This window comes from Sturnira hondurensis, unplaced genomic scaffold (genome assembly GCF_014824575.4).
Source record: "Sturnira hondurensis isolate 20B ecotype Veracruz unplaced genomic scaffold, ASM1482457v3 Scaffold0001120, whole genome shotgun sequence".
Lineage (NCBI taxonomy): Eukaryota > Metazoa > Chordata > Mammalia > Chiroptera > Phyllostomidae > Sturnira > Sturnira hondurensis.
Window position 1 is genome coordinate 2,322,910 of NW_028073751.1, and position 21,180 is coordinate 2,344,089.

Genomic DNA, 21,180 nt, shown 5'->3' on the forward strand with positions numbered 1-21,180 from the left:
CTGAATCCAGCCCGTTCCAGGAACCCTGCCCCGCCTTCTCCCAGGCAGGCGCACCCAGGGCCCAACTATGCCAGCTGGGGTCAGGGAGTGAGCAGCAGCTGGGTGTAGACCCAGGGAGACTACCGTTCCAGGCGGGGCCCCAGTAGCACCCAATGGTTGCAGTAGGTGTGTCTACAAGGTGACCTGCTTATGGAATTTTCCATGGTTTTTCTTCTTTCTCATGGTGGAGCTGGGGTTTCACTGTTCACATAACTGGATCCATATGCCTTTGCTCACTGACATTTCCAAACACGACAGACCTCATTCACCTCTGAAAGATGGTGGGAGCTGTGTTTGGCCCTCTAGGGGTACATCAGCAGAAACACCAACATCTGCCCTCCCAGCCAGCCCCTCAAGCCCATTTTGCAGAGAGAAAGAATCAAGGTCCCTGGGTTTTATTTGACTCCGTAGGGGAAGGCCTTGCCCCTCCCAGGCCCCAGTGCCCCAAAGTTGGAGGAGGAGGGAGGGTGGCAGCCCGGAAGAGCAAGGCCTCCCTGCCCACAAGCAGCCTGCAGAAAGGAGTCAGGGCAGATCCAGAAGAAGCCCCGCTGTCTTCAGGGGCTGACCCCGAGGGGAAGGAGGAGTTGGACTAGAGCTCTGCCTTCGTGAGTGGCACCTCCTCTGAGCAGGCCCCCCCGGGGCCTCCGCACAGAAATGCCTTCAGAGCCTCTTGGCCTTGTTGGTGGGCTTTATAGATCTGGTCTTCTCCAAACTCCCCCAGGTAGTGCAGACATGTCACGGAGAGCCTAGGGGAGCCCAACAGGAGCATCAGACTCTGCCAGCCCTAAGGGGGGTAAACTAAGGTTCCCAGGGTTCCATCCTGCCTCCTGCCTCCCATCACACCTGGTGGGCCAGGGTCCCCCTGTGATCATAACACTGATGTGTGGCTCTGGTCCATTGCTAAGTCCTGGGCCCGTGAGACGTTTCACCTGGTTCACTTCTCGAACCCCGTAGCTGGAAGAGAGTGACACAACATTAGTGAGGGCCTGGCCAGTGGGGGACCTGTCTCTACGTAAAGCTGGCACACTGGGCCTTTGCCAAGTTCAGTGCCCAGATTCTGATCATCCTTGATGGAAAACTGAGGACCAGAGGGGGTCCTCCTAGACTCCTGGCTCCATGACTTTGTCGCTTGGGTATCTACCCTTTGACTTGCTCCCAGCTCCAGAACTCAGACTTGGTCCCAACTGACCCCCTACCATGACCAGAGCCCTAGTGGAGTGTGTGTGGTGTGAGAGGGAGAGTGGGGACCTCTACCCACCAAGTCCTGCCCCTGGAGGAAAGAAGGGACCAAACTTTCAACTCACTCCTGCCAGGCCTGGGAGCAGCTCTTGTCCAGGACATCTGTGTAAACCGACTCGCTCAGCTCCTGACGCTCCCTGTGGGTGTGAAGCTTGGCCTCTGCCTTTGCCAGATGTTGCCCCATCTGGAACAAGGAGAAGCTGAGAGTCAGGGCTCAGGGGCCGCTCAGTGTAGGGGAGAGACCAGGAGCCTGGGTCTCTGGGTGAGAATGGGGTGGCAAGGGAGACTTTGGAGCAGGAAGCACCTGTGAGGCAGGCCTCGGGGTCCTCCCCCAGGTCCTGAAAGCTGGGACTGGACCAGCTGAGGCAGGATCCACTTTCTTGGGACGGGGTGGGTGAGTGGGAAACACTGAGTTGGAATTTTAGGCCAGGCAGTGGGGTCCCTCCCCCAGGGCACACCTGCCCATCAGCACATGCTATTTTAAACCACAAGGAAAGAAAAAAAACCCAGCCCATTCTTCAGTGACACGTGTACTCACAGGTCGCTTCCCCACCCCCCACACCCCACAGAGGTACTCAGGTAGACTTGACAGGCTTGTGTGTGAACTCAGACACACACACACTCATATATCCATGCACTCAGAACACATGAACACACAAACCAGTGCGCTTCGGTCTTATTTTAGGAAGGAGTCCAGACCTGACATGGGCCTGGAACTGGAAGAGCCTGAGACCACAAGGTGGTGACTCCCTGGGACCTCAAGATACTGGGGGGTGTCCCAGATTTCTGATCTCCTTTGGACGGACTGATGTGTAAACTGAAGCATGGAGGTTCAGGTGAGGCGAAGATGGCAATATCATGGAAGGCTGAGCCTGGTTGGATGGCCAGCAGTGGGGTTTGGGCATCAAAGGCAAGTGGTGGCATCTGAGGTAGATGGAGGGGTCTGGCTTGAGGAGGCCTGGGCAGGGGACTGCTCTGGGAAGGGACTCACCTGGTGGGCCACTGCCCTGCAGGCATCACAGCGAAGGTGCGCGGGCATGTGAGCCGAGTACTTCTCCTCATCATCCAGCTGAGGGGCAGTGGCTGTGAGTGGAGCACTGTCCCCGAGGCCCCCTGGGATAGCCCAGGCCCCCAGCAGCAGCAGTAGCAGTGGCAGTGACAGCCTCATGGTTCGTGGAGCCAGCTTGGTGAGCGTGGGCTGTGGTCAGGATGCAGATGTACGTGTGTGCAGTGGGGGCCTCCCCAGAGTGCCTGACCCAGACCAATGGGGAACTGACACCTCACCCCTCCCATTTTCTCCCTTCCGCCCAGAGACACCCCATGTGCACCTCCTCTAGTGGGACACGGGTGCCAGCCAACTGAGCTCCATTTTTTGGGTAGGGGACAATGAGGCAAGGAGTGGCCAGTCCTGGGCAAGACACATGGGGCTGATACTTCCCAAGTCCTGGGATCTGGCCATGTGGCAGGCACTGTGCTGAGCACCTTCCAGGAGGAGGTGGTTGGTTACTGTAATCTTTTTTTTTTAAGAATTTATTTATTTATCTTTAGAGGGGAAGGGAAAGAGAGAAGGAGAGAAACATCAATGCATGGTTGCCTCTCGTGCATCCCCTGCTGGGAACTGGCCCGCAACCCAGGCATGTGCCCTGACTGGGAATCAAACCATGATCATGTGGTTCACAGGCCCGTGCTCAATCCACTGAGCCACACCAGCCAGGGCTGGTTACTGTAATCTTTATTCTACCACAGAGACACGAAGGCTCAGAGAGGTGACAAATCCAAGGCCACGCATCTAAAGGGGCCATGCTGAAATTGGAGCCTAGACCCGATTGACCCCCAAGCCCACTGGCCACTCAGCTGTCAGGAGGAACGATGCCACAGGTGTGGTTGCCAGGTTAGGGGTTCCTCCCTGGGAGGCAAACTCACTGAGGCAGGGACGCCACAGTGTATTAAAGACACACAGGATTTCCTTCCCTGAGCCCTAGTGTCCCCTCCACCCAGGCAGGAAAGGGCATATGGGGGTGTTAAAGGGCCACAGCAGGAAATCAGACACCTGACACCAGTTCTTCCAGCCATCAGAGCTCATTGGGTCAGAGATTTATTGCTCACCAGGATGAGGTGACAGGCCCAAGGCCCCTCCACGTTATGGAAACAGCATCTCCGACCATGAAAAGATGTCCAGCTTTTTCTGGCTCATAGTTCTCCCAGTCAGTTTCCAGTTCAAGGCAGGGGGCAGGGACTCTGAGGGCCCCTGGTCTCCCAAGGGCATGAAACTTAATGAAGGCACCCCTCTCCACCCCAAATACTGCTTGTAACGGGCACTTTTCTTCCCCAAACTCATCACGTCACATACATGCTCAGCAAGGCCCAGGCACTTCAAGCTCAGAACTACACACAGACCCCCACACAGAGCACCCTCCACCTACTCCATGCACCTTCCTCTGCCCTCCTCAGCATCTCTGGAATCTCAGGGCAGCTGGAACACGTGCTCTGGGTCCCGTCCCTTACTAGGCTGTGAGCAGCCTGCAGAGCCAGCCCCTCCCAGCATGGTTGTCACATCGCTGCTGGGGAAGTGAAACCAGCTGAGGGCTCTGAGTCTCTCTGGCCAGCCCCACACAGATGCGTCCTTCTACTGTCAGCCCCTTTCTACTCTCTGCTCCACCCGAGGGGTCAGGGGGCTCCTCTGGAACGACAGTTCAACCATTTTCCTGCTTGTAAGTCCTTCCTGACGACTCACTTCATCTGCTTCCTACCCAGGCTGGGAATCGCTGAAGCCCCCATCCCTGGCCCCAGGATGAGCCAGCTCAGCTCTGAGGGCTTAGAGAAGCCAAGTCAGAAACCAGGGTTGACATGGGAATACAGGGTGGGGCCCCAGCTAGGGACTGTGGCCACTTTCCCACTTGCCTCCAAGTACATCACAGCACCTCCAGTATTACTTCCCTGCTCCACCTCCACCTGCTGGCCCCACAGCTTCCTTTCTCTGACACAGCCTGGCCTGGCTGCACCAGCCACTTCCGTTCACCGCCTCCCAGGCCAAGGCTTAGATTCTCTTCCAAATTGTAACAGATTGATGGCCAGAGGCCTTCTCCCTCCATCCCGCCCCTGCTCACTAGCCTGCTCCACTTCAGCTGGGCCCGCCTTCAGGGAGGAACAGACAACCACCACCTCTGTGGGCAGCCCTGTCCCCTGCTGCTCCCAATTCCTGCTGTTCCTAGGGAATGCCAACACCCCTTCAGCCTGGCTCCTGGGGACAGGTCCCAAGACTCCTCTCTTTCCTGCACACACACACACACACACACACACTGCACTCTGGGAATGCTTGGGAAAGGGGCATACAGTGCTGTTGTGGAAGGAAGGCAGTCACTTCCTGAACTCCAGCTCCATCAGCTCCCGGGAGCTCAGTTACATTCTCCGAAGGTAACTTCCGGTCTGAGGACTAGATGAGATGGGCAAAAAAGGTGACAGAAGACGGGCAGGGGACTGGATGCCTGAACCTTTCAAGGCCATCAACAGGCCTCAACACCATGCGGATCAGGTCCTGGGGGGCTTCATACAGGGAACAAGGAGGCCTTACCGGCCTGGGCAGGACCCGGACCCAAGCTGGTAGGAGGAGCACAGAGGAACAGAGGGGGTGCAGGGCTGGGGGTCCCACTCACGGGCAGGTAGTACATCCGGTCCAGGGACCCCGCCTCTGAAGCCCAGGGTGGCTGGGTGCAGCTGAAGGGTGGGGGGCCAGGGGATGGCGGCAGTGAGAGGCCAGGGATAGGCCCATAGGCAGGCGGGTAGAGGTTGGGGTTTAGGGCCAGCGGGGTGTAGATGCGTCGGGGTAGCCCCGGGGGCGAAGGGGGCAGAAGCACCTCCACGTACTGCCCGCTCTCAGGGTCAAAGAGCAGCCGTAGCCGAGGTTGCCGCGGCGCCTCCACGAAGTAGTAGCGGCCACTCTCGGGATCCACCAGGACTTTTCCGGCGCGCGAGGCCCCAGGTGGCCTGCGTGACACCTGGGAGGGGCCGTCAGGGGACCGGTCCATCGGAGGTGCAGAGGCTGCGCGGGGCTGGGGCAGAGCTGTTATGCCAGCCAATGCCTGGGGCTCCCGCAGGACAGGCGCCTGGGTCGCAGTCGCAGGCTCGGGGACCGAAGGGGGAGTCTCTAATTTGGGTGCTCTCCCAGGGCTTGAGCTAGGGTGCACCTGAGGGGAGCTGGGGCCGTGTGGTCCAGACAGTTGGACCCCTGCTGGCCCTATGGACGACTGTTGGGGTAAGGCGCGAGCTCCACCTAGGGGGCTGGTCGTACCCTCACCATCCGGGACACGGCGCTGGGCCTCCGTAACCCGGTTGCCCCCTCCAGGACAGCGCACCAGGGCTGCCCTGGTTTCCTCTGGCCGGCGGCCCAATGCCAGGGCACCAGGCAGGCGGATCTCAGTGCGCGCAAAGGGTTTCGCTGTGCTGTTCTCTGCCCTTCGCCGCAGCACCCCGTTGGGCTGAGAAGCGTCCCGGGGAGCGGTGTTGGGGGGTGGCTCTGGGGACTCGTAGGGGTGCGATACCACCGGCAGAAAGTCCTTGAGATAAACAGAAGTGTAGTGAGCCGGGGCGGGGGTCCCAGGCACCTGGAGCTCTTGCGTCTTGGATGCACCACCCTCTTCCCGGCGGGAATCCACAGGAGGCGCAGGCAGTCCTGAGCCTGGGATTCCCACCGGGAAGCTCGGAGCGTAGGTGGTTTTCACCATCTTGCGCACGTCGCGGGGCCTTGGAATAGCCACACGCGGGCGTTCCGGGGCCGCTTCTCCAGGGCCCAAGGCTTCCGGGAGCTCATCCGAATCCACAGTGCCCTCGAGGCGACTGAAGGGCGGGTCGGGTGCAGCCACCTCTGGCAACCGCCGACTGCCTCGGGAGGCAAGGTCCGGCATCTCCCGCGTGGAGGGACTCTGAGCCTCTGTTAGCTCTGGAGTCCTAGGTGAGGGTGGCGCAGGCGGCGCCAGCTTCCCCTGGACCACGCCGTTCACGGCCTCCTGCGTCGGTAGTTCATAGACTACCGATGAACTCTGCACTGTGGGATCCCATGTCTCTTGGGGCGATGGGCTCCACGTCCCAACAGGACGATCTGGAGCCTCCCCTGAGATTGAGGCCGGCGGGGATGGACTCCCACTCCTCTCTAGTGTAGCTCCGATTTCGGGGAGTGGAACCGCCCACTGTGAAGGAGCCTCAGGGGGTGGGCTTCTTGCCCTGGCAACACCCGGATTCCACGGAGAAAGGGTCAGAGGGGGAGAGCTTTTTCTGCTGACAGTTTCCTCGACGGTGGGATCCTGATTTTCCCATGCGGAGTACGCCTCGGGGAAGGACGGGTTACTCACCTTCCGAACAGCCCGGTCCCACGGGGGCAGGTTTTGCGGGGCCAGGCAGTGAGAACCCCGCACGCCTCCATTTGGAGCCTGCCCCACCGAGGACGGGCTCCTCGGCCTCACAGCCTTACTTGGAACTTCCCAGCGGTCTCTGGATTCGAAAGGCGGACTCTGTGGCCTCAGAATGATTCGATCAAGAGTCTCTCCTGGGAACTTAGTCTTGGGTTCCTGGTTCTGCGTCTCCTGGGTCTTCTCCACTGACTGCAGGAAGATGCTGGAAGTAACCGGACCCAGTGGCTCGGTCCCTGGCGCGGGCTTGTCGCGCCGAATCGCGCGTTCACGGAGGCTGGGCCAAGGCCGTGGGGCCCTAGCAGGGCCTGAATTGTATTGCACGCGGGGTGGCCGAGACCTGCCATCCTCCTGGACCATTCGGGGACTGCTGTCTGTTTTCCGAGTCTCGGGCTCTGGTCGATCCGCGGGCCCGAAGGTGGCGCTGCCTGGGGCTGGAGCCGCGGGGTTCAGTTTTCTGGCCAGCGCCGCCTGCACGATGCCCGCGGCGGCCTGCAGGCGGCCCAGGGACTCGTCCAGGGAGCCGGTACGCAGGAGCAGTCGGGGGTGCGGCGCACAGGCCTCCCGCAGGGGACTCCGAGGCCGGGGGCGCAACTCGATCTGACGCTTGGGCACCGTCCGGGGCCTGGCGGGTGCCGCACGCTCCTCCAGCGCCACCTCCACACATTCGAACTGCGCAGGGGTGGCGAGACCCGGCCCATGGGGCCGCAGCTCCAGGTAGGTAGCCCAGCGGGAGCCACCGTCGGGGGGCGCGGGCTGGGGCTGTGGTGCGGCTGGGGAGGGAGACGTGGGCCCTGACGGAGAGAGGCCTCGGAAAGTCCGCGCCGTGATCTCTCGCACCTCGCCATCCGCCGAGTCAGAGGGGCTGAACAGGGCCCCCGCGCCGAAGATGACTTCCATTTCCCCCGACGGCAGCATGCGCAGCTGGGGCTGCGGCGGCCTCGGGCCTGAGCCCCGGCCTCGCGGGAAACCCGAGCCGGGCCCGAGCTGCTGGAGGCTATTCTGGGCGCTGACGGACAGGCGAGGCTGCGCACCCGCCCCCAGCGCAGGGGCCACCCCGGGCCAATTCGCCCGGCCCTCCGCGTCCGGCCCAATGTCTGGGGGCTCGGGAGAACCCGGAGCCGTGTGGTAGGAACCTGACGAACCGGAGGAGTCCTGGCGCCGAGCGGAGGCCGAGGGTAGTTGACCTGTGAGCCCAGACAGGGCTGGCGGGGCGAGCGCGATCAGCATGGTGGGGCCGGACACCGCTCACTACCTCCCTCGCACTCGCCTCCGCGGCTGCCGCGGACGCCCGCACTGTCCCCGCCCCGCCCGCGGATGCCAGGGGGTCACCGCGCCTTAAAGCGGCCGCACCCGCTCGTGACCCAGCGGTATTGCCCGCAGGAGACCTGGACCCTGGGCCTTACCCTCCCAAGCCCCTTCTCCTCTGGCGCGGCTTGGAGCGCCAGGGTGGCACTCCAGGTTTTGGCGGACAGGAAGGTGAGGGGGGGAAACTGAGACTGACGGGGAGACCCGCCTGAGGTCAAGTGCTGTGGCCTGTGTGTGGATCTGTGTGTGAAGCGGGGGCCCAGACTTTTAGGCCAGGCAACTCAGGTCTTGCCAGCAATTTCGTCTTCCCCTTGGCCCTCAGTGCCTTTCCATTACAGCAGGGCACCCCTGCTCCCTGGCTCTGTCATCCTATCCCAGTTGGAGCTCCTAAGAGCGCACCCACTTTCCTTGACCAGTCACCCCACAACCTTTGATGGAGGAACATTGCTTGGAGGACTCCCCTTCTCCCGACCCCCTACTCCAGAAGTTGTGCTCAGGACCCCAGGAAGTTGCTGTCCCTGGCTAGGCCCTGTTGCCTTTAGTGGGAACTTCTTGGAAGGAGCTGGAGTGGACAGGTCTTGTACAGGCTGCCTTGGCAACCAGAACAAGTCCTGGATGCTAATGTGGGCTCTCTCAGGAACATTTTGGGTTGCCATGAAAAGTCCCACTGAGGCAGGAATAGCTTTGTGCTGCCCCAGGCACTCACAAGGCCTCATTCAGCCCCCACCACTTCAGCACTGGCCCTGGGCACAGGCACCGGTGGGTAAGCAGCCACCATCTCTAAGTGTTCTGGGGCAGTGACAATGGGCACTATCTGCTCTAATACTTCTGACTTCTAGGTCCTGCATGATCAGGTCCCAGCTGGCCCTGCAGCTAGGACACTGGCCCCTCCTCTGCACTTACTTTCTCACTGACCCGGGAAAAGCTAGACCTGACAAATCTCACTCAGTCTCCTAGTGGGTCCCCCGCCAGGGGGTCCCTGTGATCACCTAGCCATCAAGTGATGAATTCTGAGAGGATGAAGCCTGACATGCTCCTTCACAGACTGTTTCCCCACCTGAAAAAGAGACATGGCATTCTCCTTTTCCCTCCTCCCATTTGTGAAGACTGATGAGTTTGTTTGGGGGAAGGGTTAAGAAGGTATACATGTAATTCACAATATAACATGTTTTGTTTTGTCATGATTTCCCAAATTGACTGTGGTCTGAGAACCCACTGTCTTTGAGGTCTCTGGTCAGGGCTTTCTCTCTCCCTCTCTCTTCTCTCTCCCTCACACACAGGGTTGTTTATATAGGCAGGGATCAAACACTGAGTAAGAAAGGACAGTGCCCACTAGACAACAAAATAGTCCTCCCCTAGGCTGCAACCCCATAATCCCATGGACCCCCTGGCAGGTGGTGTTCCGAGGCCTGTTCCCCACCCAGTCCCTGATAACTTAATTCTCACTTAAGTCACCAAGGCCCAGGAGGCAGGCAGGCAGGGAGGAGGGAGTGTCTTCTGTCTCTTAACCTGTCTCTTCCCTGGCGGCCAGGCCACTGGTAAGTCTTGAGGGGGTACCCACAAGGATAGGAAAGATCAGGATGGGGATCCCCACAGCAGAGAAGGCAGAGATCAGGTTACAAACAGAAAGCTGACAACCATTTTTATTTTCCCCTGGGATGCTGGTGGCTCCTTGCCTGACGTGTCCCCAAGGCTTTCTTATGCTTCTGGTCCAGCACCTGGGCCATGTAGTTCTCCTGCTGCTTCTGGATCCGGAAGTCAGACATGTGATTCCTGCAAGGAGCCAGCTGGGCGTGGGCTGGGGACAGTCCACAGTAGGAGCCAGAGGTCTGGCTCCTGTATCCATCAACAACCCCCAGCCTGTCCATGACCCCTCACCTGAAGATCTGTTTCTGTTGGCTGATAACTTGCTGCAATTCCTTAATCTCATTCTCTTTGCCATTAAGTATATCTTCTTGCTTTATAATGTGAGACTCAATTTCTGTGGGGGAGAGAGGCAGGGAGGAGGTGGTTCCATCCCATGGGCCCCTTCCTAAGACAAGGCATTCCATCATGGGTCTTTTCAGAGCTTGGCTCCTGCCACCCAGAAGTTCTCCATGAGTAGCTGCTAATACTTTAGTAAGAATGAGTTCATAGGGTCTTGATGGGGTGATGGGGACACAAAGTCTGATAAATGTGTCAGTGACTTCACAACTCTATTCTGGACCAGGTGACTCACATGAGGGCAGGCAAAGGCCCTTGGACAGAGGAGGCAGCCCTGCCCAAAGGCAGAAGGATGACCAGCTCCAGGCCTGATCTCCTGCAGATCTTTGCACATGTCGCCTCTTTAGACTCTCCCTAGTCTAAAATTATAACCCTCCCCCAAACTTCCTATCTCTTTTCCCTGATTTATTTTCCTTTGTAACATGTATATCTAACATACCATGTGTTTTACTCATTTACCTTCTCCCCTAGGATGTAAGGACAAGGATTTTTGTTTTATTCACGGGTTTTAACTCTAAGCCCTAAAATAGTTTCTGGCACAAAATAGGTGCACAATAAATCTGTGGAATGAACAAACAGGATGTCCCCTGGGGGGTTCGGACTTAGAAACATTACCTAGTTGGGTCACCTCAATCCAACCAGACCTACTGAGGGCCAGCCAGGTGTGTCCAGCCCTGGGCAGCGTCCCTGCCCTTGAGGCAACAGTGTTAAGATTCAGGAACCAATCAGAGGACAGAACAAGGTGACGTTTCAATGAATGTTGGTGGGACAGTATTACCACTTTGGGCAAGTTGCCTCCTTTTCAGACCAGTGTCATCCATTTCTATAGTCGAGGGCAGAGGCGGTCCCTGGGGGGTAGGAGGACCCAGGGAGATTAATGGTTCCAAAGCTCACCCGCTAATTAAGTGCTCATTAGATGTCAGGATGGTTTTTGTGACTTGGGCCAGAGTCCAATGAGGCTGTAGGGACCTGTGGGGGTGCTTCATTTACATAACTGTCTCCCAGGAAGCCTTGATCCTCACAGGAAGAAAATCCCACTGCCTTCAAACGTTAGACAAAGAGTACCTGAAACAGAGGCTCTGAAAATGCAGAAACACTGAAGCACTCAAGGTTTCAGAAGAGATGGTCTGGTAAAAAGTTAAGGCACAGCACAGAAAAGAGGACACACAGGTGAAGGAAGGGAAGGAAGACGTGAGCTCATGGGGTCACAGGCCTGAGACGATCAACACTCCACTCCTTCCCAGGTCCTGCAGCTAATCTAGACTCACTGCTTGAAGTTCTCTTGAGAAAAAGCATCAGAAATTTGTGTGAATCTTTTAAAGTGAGATAAATGTAAAATAAATGGTACCAAGTGAGGGAATGGTTAGAAAAGCCCTTTGAAAAGATTCAGGAACTGTGTGTGTAAAACCAAACTGAAACCCGGAAGAGGCAGTGGGGAGGCACAGGCCAGGAGGAGGCCAGGGGCCCGTTCAGGTCACCACCAGTGAGGGCTTGTGCCCCACTAGAGGGATTCAGGACATTCTGGGAGAAGGCAGCCAGGCTCCCTCCCTGTGACTCACACAACCTTCAGACGAAGAGCCCCTTGGCCTTGACTGATCTCTAGGAAATGCCCTAAAGGAAGGATGTCTTTTCCTAGCACTGCCAGGGAAGGACCCTAGGTTCCTTTTAGGGAAGTGAGGGAGGGGGATGTCCAGAGAAAAGGAAAGGACTGGGACCAGTGTCCTTGGGTATGAAGGCAGTGACTGCCTGTTGGGCCCCAGGAGGCCCTAATGGGAGCCCTTGATCAAACCATGAGGCCTGTCAGGATACCTGGCCAGATCAAGATGGCAGCCTGCTGGCAACTTACCAGTCAGAATACTCACCAAGGGAGAGAGAAGGCTGGATTGGAAGGTAGAGGGTGCCCGAAGCTCCAGGTAGGGCCCATCAAGAGAGACCCTGAACCTCTTTTGGGCTTAAGCTCTGGGCTCTGGCCTATTCAAAATCTGCTGCAGCGAATGAAGCAGATGTTGTATATAGAATTCATATCTACCTCGTAAAATAGTTATAAAATAAAAAATAAGGGAGTTTAGCATTCTGGGAAAATGAAAGTGGGTAGCTGATTGAAAGTGCCCCGTGACTCACAGCACCAGCTGAGCTAAGTGGCTATGAGCATCTGCATGGAGAAGAGTTGGAAACTAAGGGCCCACAGGCATACTTTACTTGGCTCATACAATATTTTTAAATTTTTTAAATCACCCTGGCTGATATGGCCGAATGGACTGAGCGCTGGTCTGTGAAGCAAAGGGTCACAGGTTCGATTCCCAGTTCAGGGCACATGCCTGGGTTGCAGGCCAGTTCCCAGTAGGGGACACATGAGAGGCAACCATACATTGATATTTCTCTCCCTCTCTTCTTCCCTTCCCCTCTAAAGATAAATAAATAAAATCTTTAAAAGAAACCTGGTTTCTTTTTTAAAGCTCTGACAGGCCCCGGCTGTTGAGTCTCAGTGAATTGAGAGCTGGCCTGTGAACCAAAGGGTCCCTGGTTCAATTTCCAGTCAGGACACATGTCTGGGTTGTGGGCCAAGTCCCCAGTAGGGGGTGCATGAGAGGCAACTATACATTGATGTTTCTTTTCATTTTTCTCCCTCTCTTCTCCTCAAAAAAATAAATAAAAAATAAAATCTTTAAAGCTCTGACAGTCCTGGACCCCTATTTCCACAGCAGAGTAACTAGGCCCTTGAGAGGGCTTGGCTTTCCATATCACCACAGTCCCCACTCTGCCCTACTAATCCCCACCCAGAGACTAGTGATTAACTCCCAAGTAGCACTGTGCTTGCTCTGTTGTTTCTCTTTTAACGGAGTTATGAATAAAGTATACTAGTTCTAATATCCATCAAGAGGGAAGACAAAAGGTGGACTAAGAAAGGTTGTATGTTTCAAGAAAAATGGGAGCAAGCCCGTTCTTTTATGGCCATGAAGAATATTGTACACCAACTGCTTTCCTCATTTCCGTGGCCTGCCTGGTCCCTGAAGGCCTTTGCGAAGCTGTGGCCCACCTGGGCCTGCCTGTATCCTCAGCCGGGAACAGAAGTTGGGATGAAACCCTGCCCTGGACATGGGCACGGAGCAGTTAGGGATGAGCCCATGTATGTAAGCGTGGGAAGGAGCACGGGCCTCCCGCCTACCATTGCACTTGGTGATGAGCTGGTCCTTCTTGCTGGACTCCTGCAGGGCTCTGCTCTTGACAGTGGAGAGCCTGGGTGGAAAACATAAGAAAGGGTGGGAAGGCTGACAGGCAGATGGGACCCCTAACCTTCCCCCCATCAGGGCCAACTTACGCCTTTTCAAAGGCCAGCTTCTCTTTCTCCAGCTGTTTAGACAGCACTTCCACCTCTCCGAGGGCAAACTGCAACTTCTCCTCTTCCTTAGTCAGGAGGACCTTGGTCTTGGCATGAGCAGCTTTCTCTTCCTGCAGGGGCAACACCAGTAACCTCATTACCCCAACCACCTTGGATCTCCTAGGTTCCCTCAACCAGCCCCCTTACTCAAAGGGCCACACAGAAGCCAGGGCACAGAAAGATTCTGTCCTCATTACTGGGGCTGGAGGCTCTCAGAGGCTGATACTCAATGACTCTGCTCAACCACAGAGATCCTGGGACATGGGGGAAGATTAGGAGCCTGCAAAGGCCATTACTCACCACCAGCTTCTTTTCCAGTGCCTGGAACTCTTCTTTACTGACAAAATTTTCATCCTGGAGAACCATCTGCAATAGACACTGGCTCAGGAAGGGCCTGGGGCTGGAGTGTCCTTAGGGACCAGGAGCAAGAATAATGGGATAATGCCCATGGCACCCAGGATGAGGTTGGGGCCCTGGGAAGGGAAGATTCATTGGGGCTCAGCTCTAGATCTTGCCCTCAAGGAGCAACCAGTCTTATAGTGGAGAGAGCCCATGGCCAGAACTTGTAACATGGTGTGTACTATGATGGAGAAGCACAAAGTGGTGTTCAGAGGAGGGTCCTGACCCTGGGGAAGGGTCAGAACTGCTTCAGGAGAAGGGGACATCAAATCAGACCTGAGATCTGACTGCTATGTAGGGGTGGGCCAGAAGAACAGGAGTGGAAGAGGAAAGTGTTCTAGACTGTGAGAAAAAGGCCAGGGATGGAGGCTGCCTCTTAAAGAAACCAAGAGGAAGAGCTGGGTACCTTCAGGTAATCGAAGGTAATGCAATGCTTAGGGCTGCATATACAGCCATTAGAATGAGAGAGGTAAATCATCTTATTTCTGAGATGGAGTTATCTCTTGCCTTCTTATCAAGATAGAAAACAAAAACAAAAAAACCATGACCTCCACCTGGCCAGGATTTTACCAATGCTTTGCTCCCATGAATTAGGGTTTGACTGAGAAAGCAAAAGGAAAGGGACATAAAGGGGTCAGAAGCCAAAGCCCTTAAATTCTCGTGTGCAAGGTTCAAACCTGTGCTCACTGCACTCAGCGTGGCAGTAAGCACTTCATTAGACACTGGGGAGAGGAGGTCCCTAATAGGAAGGATGCCTGAACAAGGGGGCCTTGGGAAGTCAGTGAAGTCATCTCCAACTAGAAATGGAGAAAAGGAGGCTCAGTGAATAGATGGGGACATATCTACCGGGCCCTGCACAAACAAACCAAGAGGGTAGAGAACAACTTGATTCAGATTAAAATTCCCTTGTAAAATGTTCCTGAAATTCTTCCCCTTTTGGCTCCACCCCCACAAGTCATAACACATCTAGGCCCCGCCTCCTGGTGACGCTATTGGCAGTGGGCTCCCGGCACGCCCCTTGCTTCCAGACAGGGTCTGGCCTCTCCCTCAGCTCTCCTGGCTGCGTACCACGTTCCTCAGCTGATGGATCAGTTCTTCCTGAGATTCAATCACGTCCCGCAGTTGATCGAAGGCGAGACACACCGACCCTGACCCCCCCTGCGACCACCCGGCGGGCGTCGCCATCTTTTGCCCCCGCCAGCCCGTTGGAAATGGCTGCCGCTGAGTCGCTCACCACGTCGCCCACCAATGAACCTGAGACGCCACAGAGCACCCTGGCAACCGGGGGCGGGGACTTTCCCTGTTAGCCGGGATGGGACCCGCCTCTTAAAGGAGTCACCCGGGGAATTTAAAACCCTTAGGAATTTAAGTTTATAGACAATTTGCCTATCTGTCTTATCCTGTGTTTCTCACTCAGTCCTGAGGAGCAGGCGGGGACGGGCTAATATTGACATTTCCTTTACGAGCCAGTGAGAAACAGTTGGCAACACATCCTCCCTCAGCCTTCTCCCAGAAACTGCAAGACCGTGAAGTAAGAGCCATTTAAAGCAACACCTGCATCTTTAGCTTCTTCAGGCGCCTCTCTCCCACCCTAATCTCTAAATATATCTCAGAGTATGAGACTCCAGCCTCCTGTGTTCTCTCTTCCTCCTACAACATATGCAGTACTCAGGAGGCCCTAGCCTAAGCAATGAAGGCGAGGCTCAAGAATAGAAAAGGAGTGTGGTCTCAACCAAGATGAGTTCTGGTTCCGTGCTAATCTGGTACCACGCTCTTTGCAGCCACAATGGAGCCAAGTGCGACCATATCAGGGTGCTGCGGAGGGCACTGAAGAAGAGTCTGAAGACATGAGAACTGAAGTGAAGCATGAAGGAGACTTCTAAAACGGGTAGGGAAGGGTAAAGTAATCACACATCTTCACCAAATCCCTATCCCCATTTATTTTGAAACCCAGTTCAAGCTTGGGGAATATCAGAGCTAATTTTGATCGAATATTCACTATTTCGTGGCACAATTAGTATTATTTCACTGGCTCTTCATAATAACCTTGGGAAGTAGTTTCTAATGTCCACATTTTACAGATGAGGAAATTCAGGTTCTCTAGAGTGAATAATTCACCCAAAGTCACCCAAGCTATAGACTAAACCTTGGAACAGTTTTCAGGTGGGCAGTTTGATTCTAGATTCCATATTCTTTTTTTAAAAATTTTTTTATTTATTTTAAGAGAGAGGGGAAGAGAGGGAGAGAAACATCAGTGTGAGAGAGAAACGTGATCGGCTGCATTTTGTACATGTCCTGATCAGGGATGAACCTGCAACCTGGCCATGTGCCCTCACAGGGAACAGACCTGACAAACTTTTGCCCAACCAACTGAGCCACACTAGAGTCCATGTTCTTAACCATGTTGTTGTGCTGCATTTTTGTTGAACATAATGGATACTGAAGATATGGAAGCAGGAAATGACTATATTAAGGAGTTTGCAAAAAATGTTATAATTGTCCAGGAGGGAAGCTGAAAGTTTAGGTAAGCCTCTCAGGCTGCTCCCCAGGTCCCCCAAGGGGTCTGTTTTTTAGTTGGATTTTGCGCCCTGACAGACATGCTCATTCCTGTGGGTCTGTCAGTGATAGCCCTTGTTTTATCTTCCCTTGTTGCTTGTATCTGTTCTCATGTCCTTGAGAGCAAGGCTATTTCCGTCAGCCAGTCTAAAAGGGCCCAGAGTATGCAGTTCACCGGGACTTCTGTGATGGAAATGCTCATCTGCACTGTCCAGTAGTGCAGCCACTAGCTAATATGGGCTATCCAGCCCTTGAAATATGGCTCATGTGACTGAAGAGTTGCTCTTTAAATTTTTAAAAACTTAAAAATTTACATTAAAATAGCCTTATGTGGCCCTGACTGGTGCGGCTCAGAGAGTTGGGACTTGTCCTGAAAACTGAAAGGTTGCAGGTTTGATACCTGGTCAGGGCACATGCCTGGGCTGCAGGCCAGGTCTCCGGTTGAGGGCGTGCAAGAGGCAACTGATCAATGTTTCTCCAGCACATCGATTTTTCTCTCCCTCTTTCTCCCTCCCTTCACCTCTCTCTAAAAATAAGTAAATAAAATATTTAAAAAATAAAAAAAAATAGCCTTATGTGGCTACTGGCTACTGTTTTGGACAGCGTGGGCCTAGAGGATGCAGTTATACAGGTTGTGTGCCTCAGCATGGAGTTTTCTTGGAACTTTGTCTATCGGATGTGAATGTTCATCTGAATCACCCTGGACAAAGCTGCACATTCCTCTGCAGTGATCCCTGAATCTTCCCTTGATCTGTGTCCCCTCTGTAGGGTTTTTCATGAGGGGCTGCTTGATATCTCTTGCCACTCACCATTTACCTCCACCAGCTAGAACAGACTACCTTGTACATTTAATGGAAAACCCTGGAGCACAGTAGGCTCCAGCAGCTGGTTCCCTGGGGATGGACCATAATGAGTAAGAGAAAATGCCGGATACCAGCGTAGTGATGGGGGTGGTCAGCTTGGTTGGGGACTACCAACCAAGACTCCCATTCTCTAGGTCAACAAACATGAGCTCCTGGCCAATCAGGTCTCACTGGGGCAGTATGACAGGGCATCACAATTAACTCTGTGACCCTGCCGGAGAAAGAGTGGCTTTCTTCACAGGGTTATCATCATGATTGATCTGGCTTTCTATTGCTGTATAACACATCACCCAAAATTTATTCCTTAAAAAAATCAGTTTGCTCAGGAATTTTCAATTTGGGCAGAGTTCAATAGTGAAAGCTCGTCTCTGCTCCATGAAGTATCAGCTGGTATGGTTGTTGAGGGAGGGAGGGAGGCTAGAAGTTCCACTACCAGGGTAGCTCACTCACATAACTAACGAATTGGTGCTGTCTGGCGGCTGGGAGCGCATCTGAGACTGAGGACCAACGGTTTTGTTCCTCTCCACGGACTTGGTGACAGGGTTCAAGAGAAAGTATCAAAACTGTCAGGAAATGGAAGGGGCCAGTTTCCTGAAGCCTGGGCCTCCAAAGCGGGATAGTGTCATTTCTGCTGTATTCTATTGCTTAAGGAGCCACAGAGTCCAGCTTCCAGGAGGGTGAACACATCCCACCTTTTGATGGGAGGAGTTTCAATTTGGGCTACACTTCCAGAGGAAGTCCTGAAAGATGGCATATCATTCCCTTCGGGATTCAGCTTGAATAAAATTAGACTGGAACTTAGACTAGTAGGGGATGCAGACACTTAAATCTCAAATTAAGTCATTATTCAAATAAATAGCATTATAGTTATGACAGGTGCTAAGAAAGAAAGGAATGAGAGTATTTTATAAGGAGATTTAACCCAGTCTAGGGGTAAAGGGAAGGCTTCTGTGGGGAAGTGATTTTTGAGCTGGAACCTAAGGAGATTATTAGGAGGCACTTAGTGAAGAGGGGAGGGCCAGGTGAGTGGGAAAGGGTTTCAGAAGGAGGGAACAGTACCCATCAAGTCCCTGGGTTAGCAGAGTGTAGTAATGAAAAGGCTGGTACGGCAGACAAGGAAAGGATGTTCAGGGCAAGCAGGGGTAGAGGCCAGAAACGTGGACGAGCCTTACTTAGTATTAGGCCATGCTAAGGACTTTGGTAATAATTATTCTGGGGGCAAAAGAAAGCTACTGAAATATTTTAAACAAGAGGATGACGTGATGTAATTTATGTTGTGAAATGTTCTCTCTAGTTGCAGCAAGGTCTACATGTTGGCAGGGCCTGAAGTTGATGCACGGGGACGACTTATACTTGTGAGGCTACTGCAAGGTTTATATCAGAGGAAGCAGATGGTAGTTTGGGAGTCAGGTGGTGTCAGAGGAGATGGAGAGTAGATGGATTTAGGATGTTCTGGCAGTAAAACTGCCGGGACTTAGCAGTGGTGGAGGGGATGTGGGGAAAAGGCTGTTTTGGTTGTTTATTGCTGCAGACTACCACAAAAAGTAATTAATGACTTAACACAACAACCATTTCATTATTTGCTTATGAGTCTGCAGTTCGAAGGGGCTTTTTGGGGCAGCTAATTTTTGCTCTGCCCAGTCAGCTGGCATAAATAGCTCATATATCCATGATCTTAATTCTTGCTGCTAGCTCAGTCATTTGGTTCTCCTCTGCATACCTTCTTCATGTGGTTACCTTGGTGATCTCAGGGAGCTTGGACTCACATGGCAGCTGGCTTCCTCTAAGTGCAAAAATGGAAGCTGCTAGTTTTGCCACATTCTATGGATTAAAGATCAAAGGCCAGCCCAGATCGGAAAGGAACCACACAAGGGCTTGAATACTAGGTGTGGTCCACTGTGGGACAGCAAATCAAATCTACCACAGTTTCCTGGGCTTCTAACTTTTGTATTTGGCTGGATGATGATGCTATTTATGGAAACGGGAGCACTCAAGGAGTGTTGCTCCTATTTTCTCCATTAAAAAATAAATTGCCGCCCTGGCTGGTGTAGCTCAGTGGATTGACCGCGGGCCTGTGAACCAGAGGATTGAGTTTCGATTCTCAGTCAGGGCACATGCTTGGGTTGCAGGCCAGTTCCCAGCAGGGGATGCACAAGAGGCAACCATACATTGATATTTCTCTCCCTCTCTCCTTCCCTTCCCCTCTAAAGATAAATAAATAAAATCTTTTAAAAAATAAATAAATAAAATAAATTGCCTTTCACTGATCCCTCATTGTTGTATATATTCCCAAGGCTCCCTTGCTATCCCCTTTGACATTCATCCACTGGGGAGCGTTGTCAAAAGTTAGGTTCCCCATTAGATGTGTGCTGGGTCCCACTTGTCCCTGATTCCCATCCCAGAAGCTCAGATCACTGACATGTGAAAATTCTCCATCTCTGTTGAATTGAATCTCATCTCAATCTTTCTCCAAATGACACATATTCTGACCAGTTGGGCTCTGGAGAACCCAAATGTATTTTTTTAACCCAAAAGTTTTCTAAATATGGGCCGTTAAGGACAAAGCCAGCAAGGAACTGAATTAACAGCTGATTTTCAGATGCTAAGTAGCTTTGACCTGTCCATTGGCTGTAAAATGCTGCAGCTGCTGTTTTCGGGTAGAAAACAGAACGGTGATGGCACCAAGGCTGCCTATTCCCACTGAAGGATGAGAGAGGCCCGGGGAGGAGGTCAAGAGCTTCTCTCGTCTTCAGTGGCTCCAAAGGAGTCAGGCAATATGCCGTGCCCAAGGGTGCCGGGGCAAAGGTAAAAGGACAAAGGAGAAACATAAAGACATTTTTTAAATATAAAATCATTTAATTTCTTTCTGGCCTAAAATACACTCAGTCCAGATGTAGGAGATCAGGTGACCAGATTTTTCAGGATTTGGACTCCTCCAAGAGCTGATTCCAACTGTGTCAAACCTGGCTCTGGTCACAGAGCAGTTACATCTTTAATTCCAAATACTGAATGGGATGCAAATGATGTAATCATACCTAACACATGGGTACATGGGTACTTGGTGATCACTGCACGAGGTATCAACAATGCAGGCTCAAAGAATAAGATGTACAGTAACTTGGCCCTTCCCCAAAACAGACGTATTAGGAGACTAAGTTTACCCCTTAACACGAATCCAAAACAACCACTGATTAACTGCTAGCTCCTGAGAGGAACAGCGCATGCAGAGACAGCTTGCGTGTGTGGCCAGTCATAACGGACGCTGCTGCAGTTCCAACAGTGCCTTCTCACAAAGCCAGTCCTGAGCGTGAGGGTGAAAATGAGAATTACATAGAGCTTGGCCAGGCTGCTGGGCCCCATGTCCCAGTGGGGTTTGGAGTTCAGTGTAATTTCTATGTTTCCAACAGAAAGCATAGCCATTGCATTTTCCTACTGATCGCTTCTTCCCGGCTGTGAGGCCTGGAGCCGATCAAGGAACTTCACACTTTCTGGTTTGAGCAGATGAATCCCAGAGTTGCTAATCTGGGGACATGGATGCCTTCCAGCTTAGGTGTCCCTTGTGGTGAGGATTTTCACACTCCCCTCCTCACTGCTGATCACACAGTGCAAAGAGCATTATCACTCAGATGACAAGAGCTTCAGTGTTTGCTTGAGCCTAAAGCCCTGTTTCTTAGCCACTCGCCCACCACACACCTCCAACCTGTACTAATGCCCACAGGTCTAGTCTAGAGCTGCATGCCAAGTTCTGCCAGTGAGAACGAGCCTCGCCCGGAGAGCTTGCATGTGACTAGGAAACCTTCCAAGAGGTGTAGGCAAGAAGAAAATGCTTACTTTTACCACCATGCAGACAACCCATCTAACCCATAACCCAGAAAAGTATAGTTTAATAATAATCTGGACTGTACCAAATACATTAATCTATCCTTCCATCAAATGTAAATAGCTTTCCCTTGAGGAAACCAGATGTGAGTGTGGTGGTCTACTAGGCAGGGAATAAAACAGTACCCGTGGC

The 21,180-nt window shown here is 53.3% G+C and overlaps 3 protein-coding genes across 4 annotated transcripts; all 3 read right to left on the reverse strand.

The window, feature by feature from the left end:
• Positions 1-418: 418 nt before the first annotated feature.
• Positions 419-2,497, reverse strand: MZB1 (marginal zone B and B1 cell specific protein). The gene is made up of 4 exons (XM_037061595.1): positions 2,270-2,497; positions 1,344-1,462; positions 883-993; positions 419-785 (listed from the first exon to the last, which is right to left on the reverse strand). Exons 1-4 carry the CDS (start codon positions 2,444-2,446, stop codon positions 629-631), a joined length of 564 nt encoding a protein of 187 aa, XP_036917490.1. The 5' UTR covers positions 2,447-2,497; the 3' UTR covers positions 419-628.
• A 666-nt stretch (positions 2,498-3,163) lies between these two features.
• On the reverse strand, positions 3,164-7,950 carry PROB1 (proline rich basic protein 1). Its single transcript, XM_037061559.1, has one exon. It carries the CDS (start codon positions 7,908-7,910, stop codon positions 4,824-4,826), a length of 3,087 nt encoding a protein of 1,028 aa, XP_036917454.1. The 5' UTR covers positions 7,911-7,950; the 3' UTR covers positions 3,164-4,823.
• Positions 7,951-9,604: 1,654 nt separating this feature from the next.
• On the reverse strand, positions 9,605-14,994 carry SPATA24 (spermatogenesis associated 24). 2 transcript variants are annotated; one of them, XM_037061572.1, is made up of 6 exons: positions 14,818-14,993; positions 13,651-13,716; positions 13,291-13,421; positions 13,138-13,208; positions 9,867-9,969; positions 9,605-9,761 (listed from the first exon to the last, which is right to left on the reverse strand). In XM_037061572.1, the coding sequence occupies exons 1-6, from the start codon at positions 14,932-14,934 to the stop codon at positions 9,632-9,634; spliced, it is 618 nt and encodes a 205-aa protein (XP_036917467.1). In that variant the 5' UTR covers positions 14,935-14,993; the 3' UTR covers positions 9,605-9,631. The 2 variants fall into 2 exon arrangements, with proteins under 2 accessions (XP_036917467.1, XP_036917477.1); XM_037061582.1 differs by having other exon boundaries at positions 9,662-9,786; positions 14,818-14,994.
• Between the last annotated feature and the right edge of the window lie 6,186 nt (positions 14,995-21,180).